Source organism: Tribolium madens, unplaced genomic scaffold (genome assembly GCF_015345945.1).
Source record: "Tribolium madens isolate multiple individuals breed KSU strain unplaced genomic scaffold, Tmad_KSU_1.1 Scaffold_91;HRSCAF=231;Tcas5.2_LG7, whole genome shotgun sequence".
Lineage (NCBI taxonomy): Eukaryota > Metazoa > Arthropoda > Insecta > Coleoptera > Tenebrionidae > Tribolium > Tribolium madens.
In genome coordinates this window covers 16,734,798-16,740,845 of record NW_025401063.1, presented here as the reverse complement: position 1 = coordinate 16,740,845, position 6,048 = coordinate 16,734,798, and the positions used below count along the sequence as shown (strand labels likewise).

The 6,048-nt window shown below is 33.0% G+C and overlaps 1 protein-coding gene across 1 annotated transcript in view; it reads right to left on the bottom strand.

Annotated features, from left to right (window-relative positions):
• LOC123011887 overlaps positions 1–6,048 on the bottom strand; it is a 16,296-nt gene that overhangs the window by 3,309 nt on the left and 6,939 nt on the right. Inside the window, exons 9-11 of the mRNA XM_044409592.1 lie at positions 3,392–3,670; positions 2,575–3,348; positions 2,282–2,529 (exon numbers count right to left, since the gene is read on the bottom strand). Of these exons, the coding sequence (XP_044265527.1) occupies positions 2,282–2,529; positions 2,575–3,348; positions 3,392–3,670 (1,301 nt within the window). The remainder of the gene's footprint in view (positions 1–2,281; positions 2,530–2,574; positions 3,349–3,391; positions 3,671–6,048) is intronic.

Genomic DNA, 6,048 nt, shown 5'->3' with positions numbered 1-6,048 from the left:
CAAAAACTCATTTTTTTCAAATGGCACCCTCTATTTATTATTGTACCAATCAAAAGATCTTTTGACAAGCTTTCCATCAATATAGGGTTTGTATAGTCCAGTGTAAAATTCTAAGTTGCTATCCTAAATTAACTAAATTTCGAAAAACTTTTCTGTTTTGGACAATAAAAATCGAGTGGGCTTCTGTCATTGTTGCGATCTGTCAATTTTATTGGGAAGATTATAAGTCGAAAAATGAATTTTACTCGTCAAGAACTCATTAACGTGGTATACAGTCTTGGTGAAGCGGATCGTAATATTTTATTGGCTCAAAGACTCTACAAATAAAAATACCCAAATGCAAGACTGCCGCAAAGTGTTGCATTTAAAAAATCGTATAAAAATGTGTATAAACCGAAACCAACAAACTGCGGAGGATATGAAACAAAGAATACGCGATACATTCCATTTAATAAATGCAGATATGCTAAGTCGTGTTAGACTATCTTCTAGACGAAGACTGCATACTTGTATTGAAGAAAATGGTTATATTTTTGAGCATCTGTTATAAAGAAAATTGTAAAATAGCTTTAATGTTTTGTTTTTTTTTTAATTGTTATTGTTTTTACATTTTTCTACTAAATTGTGTTAATACTGAGTTTGCAATATGTTAGATTTTGTCTAATTTTCTCTGTAACTCAATTTTGCTCAATATTGTACATTTTCTTGCAGCAAAGAATTTCCAATTCCATACTTTTGTTTATTTTCTGTGCTAATTTTTTTTTTTGCATAAGGCCCACTCGATTTTTATTGTTCAAAACAGGAAGGTTTATCGAAATTTAGTTAATTTAGGATAGCAACTTAGAATTTTACACTAGACTAAACAACCCTTATATTGATGGAAAGCTTGTCAAAAAATCTTTTGATTGGTACAATAATAAATAGTAGGTGCCATTTGAAAAAAATGAGTTTTTGACATTTTTAATTTGTCATGTTTAAAAAATCGCAGTAGGCACATGCCACTGAGCAGGTTGTTGAGTAAACACTTAAAAGATGCGGCAAACCTTCAGGAATCAAACGGCGTTACTTACTTTAACTTGTGTGCAAGGCATTTAGAAGTTACGAATTTTTAGACAGACCTCTGCATTTCAAAAATTCTGGTAAAAACGCGCCACAAATCAAAATTGATAACAGATAAATGAAAACAACCTCTATAAAAGTTATTTGTAATTTAGCGTAGAATTCAAAAATAAAATCAAACTGAGTAGATTCCATTTAAAAAAACATAACTTTAGTGTTTTTTTAATATTGGGACAACCTGTATATAAACCGCAATATTTTTATAATGTGCATCAAAAACGCAGCTATAATCTAGAAAAAAGAAAAAGTCAATATCTCTTAAAATAAACAAGTTATAGAGCTTTTTCGGACCGTTGGGACAGCCTGTATGTAATAAAGTTCAAAATTCTCTACAAGTGTGCGTTGAGTGCATTCGAATATCTTTATTAGTTATTGAGAAAAAAAATAATTAAGTTAAGGGTTGGTACCCGTCTATTTCAATTATTAGAGGGGTTGGCGATCTAAAATTTTTCCTAAGACTACTTTATGCCAAAAGGATCATATCGTTGACATACCTACAAAAATAAACGCTGGGGCACCTAGCCCATGCATACAGGGTGCGCCAGAACTCGCGTCCCAGAGAAAAATTTCAAGGAAGATAAGATACCAGCAACATGAAAAAAATTTTTAAAAAATTCTATCATATTTTTTTACATTTGACAATTTTTCATGTTTATTTAATGACACTGATGATATTGTATATGTTTTTTTATAATTATTTAGTAAAAGTAAAAAAATTGCCAATAAAAGCCACAAATAACATTGAACAGAGTTACAATTTGGGATACAGCTTCCTTGTTTCCTCTTTTAATAGCTTATAGCAAGAAAACTTGGAAAATAATTTTTCCAACAGAAATAAATAGAGTCAAAGTGCAAAATTGAAACTCCATAATTTCGAAATTTTTATAGATAGAATTTTTCTGTTGGGCTCGAGTTCTGGCGCACCCTTTTCTTAGACGATTTTTTGTGTTGACGTTTAATGACATTGTTTTCGAAATAATTCAAAAAACCGGAACTGCCAACTTCCTTTATTAAAATAACCATGAATGAATTTACTAGTGATGCCAACGTTAAGACTGTTTGACATTTCCATTTAAAAAAAAAACAGACTTTAGTATTTTATGTGATTGTACTAATCAAAGTTGAAATAAAACAAAATAAATGATTTGTATTGTCATTGTACCTTGCTCTCTATCCTTCCCCCCGGTTATAACCGACGGCGATTGTTTTTTCGGTTTTGCAGTTGCAGCCCTGTTATGCCACCTCGACGCCACCGTCCGACTATTTACTGCACTTTTGATATTCCTCGTTTTTTCAACTTTAGACGACTGGTCGCTACTTGACGTGCTGGGGGCAGTATTCGTAGAACCGGTACTTGCGGTTTCAATAACGCACACATTTTTCGGTTCCTCTTTTTCGGTTACAACCGGTCTGAAAACCAATGAAATAAGAGGAAATACAACAGTCGAATTTTACCTAGGCGATGCCACTTCTTCTTGTTTCTCTTCTTTCTCCAGCTTTGGTTGTTCCTCAGGCTCGGATTCTACTTCCGTTTCGGAACTTTCAGTCGTTTCATTTTCACTTCCTAAAGAACTAACCGAGCTGTCGACATTCGGGCCGATGCTTGAGAGACTTCCGGATAATTTAATGCTGTTTTCTTTCGAGCTTGCTTCACTTTTCTGTTCCATTTTTTTGATAATGGGGACCAAAATCGGGGGTAGTCTTATAAATTCGTTACTTGATGCGTTTGATGACGAATGCGAATTGTCGGTGTCTTGCGAACTGGTTCTTATTAATTTCTTATTTGTAAAAAGAGGCACTTTGGTTGTAATACTGGCGTAAGTTTTTGCTTTGGTTTTTCCAAAAGAAGTCAAAATCAAGTCGGAATCTAAAGACAGGTTCACATTTTTTGATAAATTACTCGAGGTTTTTGCTGTTAGACACTTGGTTTGGGAACGGAGGAGTTCCCAATTGGTTCGGGCATTAGAAATAATCTCCTCTCGACGAACATTCAAACACACATCGCTAGTCAAGTCCATAAAAGCCGAATTTGTGGACTCTTTATTGCGTCGCCAGGCCATTGCTGCTTTCCGCACTTGGTCGGTAATTTGCATCGAATTCAATTTGTTCAATTGAGGGAGGTAAGAAACCAAAAATGAAACACAATCGCCCCCCAAAAATACGGGATTGTTATCGATGGAAATCTCCTTCAAATTCGACGATTTTGCCAGACTGCTTATATCCTCAACACTGCAAAAATTGCTTAATAATAAATGGACACAATGGAAAATACCTTTGCAAATCGTTATTACTGATGAAAAGTTTGCTTAAATTCGGGGTTTCCCCGAACCCGAGCAACTTTTTAAGACGATTTCTCCTCAAGTTTAATTCTTGCAAAGATGTTAGCCCTTGGAAATCACCAACGCCGATATACCGAATCTGATTCCCTGCCAAGTTCAACACTTTCAACTCATTTAGACAACTCAAGCCGTTAACATGCGTTATTTGATTCCCATGCAAGTCCAACACTTCGATTTTTTTCAGTGTGTCTAAGCCTTCAATTTTGCGCAACCTTTGAACAAATCTATTTGTGTTAAATACAGGATGTTCCGTCTAAACCCCACATTAGAAGTATTGAGAGTTGGAATAATCGTATTTTTTTGAAAATTGGTACATAGCCATAAACCATTAAGTCCTTCTAAATGAAAATATTTTCAAGATGGCGGTACTTCCGGTTATACCGGAAGTCGATCTCAACTTTCTTATTTTAAATAGAAAAGTATATTTTTTTCAGCGTTTTTGGATTAATCGGGTTATTTTAAGAGAGTTTTCGTCAGCTTTCCCTATACAGGGTGTTCCGTTCAAATTTAAACAGGTGATAGGATATTCAATTCTAAGACAAAAGTTTCCTATAAACATGTATCGAAAAATGCTTGGTATGGGAGCTACACCCTCTGAAAGGGGGCTAATAGGTTTTTGCTAATATTTCAGAAACCATTTAAGATAAAATTAGAAAATTTGGTACAGATGATAATCTTTATACACCTAAACGAATGCAAACATCAAATGTCGAAATTTCTAATCAGTGCCGTCCAAAACTGATAGGGTTTAGGGTAAAAAAATACCCTATCTATTTTGGCTCTAGTTTTTTTAGTTATGCATGGTAGTCACTTTGAACAACTCCTTTAGATTTAGGCAAATTCATTTAATTAATGTTATTATTGTTACTGTAATGTAATGTTAATTAGTTGAGCTTGATTAAAAAGTATGAATTTCTTGCTTTTATTATTCTGTAAATTCTGATTTATTTGAATGTTGTATTGGTGTGTAACATACATTTTAAATTAATTTTAATCAAAAACAATAAGTCGTATCGACACAAGAGAGACTTTTCTGTGATAAACTATCGAACTTAAGATTTTGTTGCTGAAAGTACCGAGAAACTAAAGCCAAAATAAATAGGGTATCTTTTTACCTTAAACTCCCCCAGTTTCGTACGCCCCTGATTAAAAATTTCGACATTTGATGTTTGAATCCGTTTAGGTGTATAAAGATTATCATCTGTACCAAATATTGTAATTTTATCTTAAATGGTTTCTGAAATATTAGCAAAAACATATTAGCCCTCTTCGGGAGGGTGTAGCTCCCTTACCAAGCATTTTTCGATACATGTTTATAGGAAACTTTTGTCTTAGAATTGAATATACTATCACCTGTTTAAATTTGTAACAATAAAAACCCTGTATAGTCCGGGCAATGAACACGTTTTTGTGAGAATTTCTTGCTCTACAATATTTGTCAGATGTATTTTTATGATAAAACTTACCGTTTGGCTAAGGTGACCAACCGTACTGTTTTATCCAGGACAGTACTCTTTTTTGTGGATGCTGTCCTGGTCAAAAAATGGTAAGAAAAAAACCAGTAAAAGTAATGTTTTTTAATGTTCTGCTAAGCAACTTCAAATGCAAATAGAAGACCGAATGGCATTTTTGCCATTTGCTATTAAAAATATGGTTGACTCGTTACAGACAGATGATAAAATCAATAAGTTTTTAAAAACATTGTAATCGGTTTTTATTCAACGTGTAGCGATTATCTTCGTGAATGGAGTGGACATTTCAAATGGATTTTGGTTGAAAACATTCCTAAATTTGATGATGATGTAAGCTCTTCTGCGATTTATATTTATTTATCAAAACTTTCCCCAAATAAATATTCTTGAAACGGAACTGTTTGACGAATTTTGTTTTTCGGTGAGATATGTAGCTAACAGAAGAAAAAATCGAAGAATGGAAGAACAAATCTGTTAGCCTTTCAGATAGATGGGTAGAGATTTTTAAACATTTTAAAGAAAACGATTTTACATATGACAACATAATTATATTGGTGGAGTACTGTATGTGTCTTCCGGGAACAAACAATTTTTTGAATGTGTTTTTTCGCAAATGAAGAATTTGTTACTAGTTACAATGTTGCGTTTGATGCTTATAGTAAAAACCAACCTAAAGTATACATGTACGTAATTTTTGGGGATCTTAAAAAATGAAGATCTTTTAAAAGCAATTCATTCTTCAAAGAAATCTAATTTTAATAAATGAACAAATAGGTGTTTTATAATAATTTTTTTTTTAATTTAATAGTTTCATAATGAAATTTTCTTGTTGATGTTTTTTTGAAGTATTTGTTTTTGTTTGTGTAAAATAAATATTTAGTAATTATCCACCAACTTTATGTCCTGGTTTTTGGGTTTTCTGTAGTTGGTCACTTTACGTTTGGCTGAAAAATGCAAACAAACCCATTTTCGCAACCTTTGACCTTGTATAACTTTTTTTGCAGATGTGGGATCGATGGGGACTTTTCACATTTCTTTTATAATGGAGTTCCCAACATTCGTGCCAATTTTCAGCTTTATGCGAATTATTGTAACCTGACCCCTATTTTTTAAGCTAA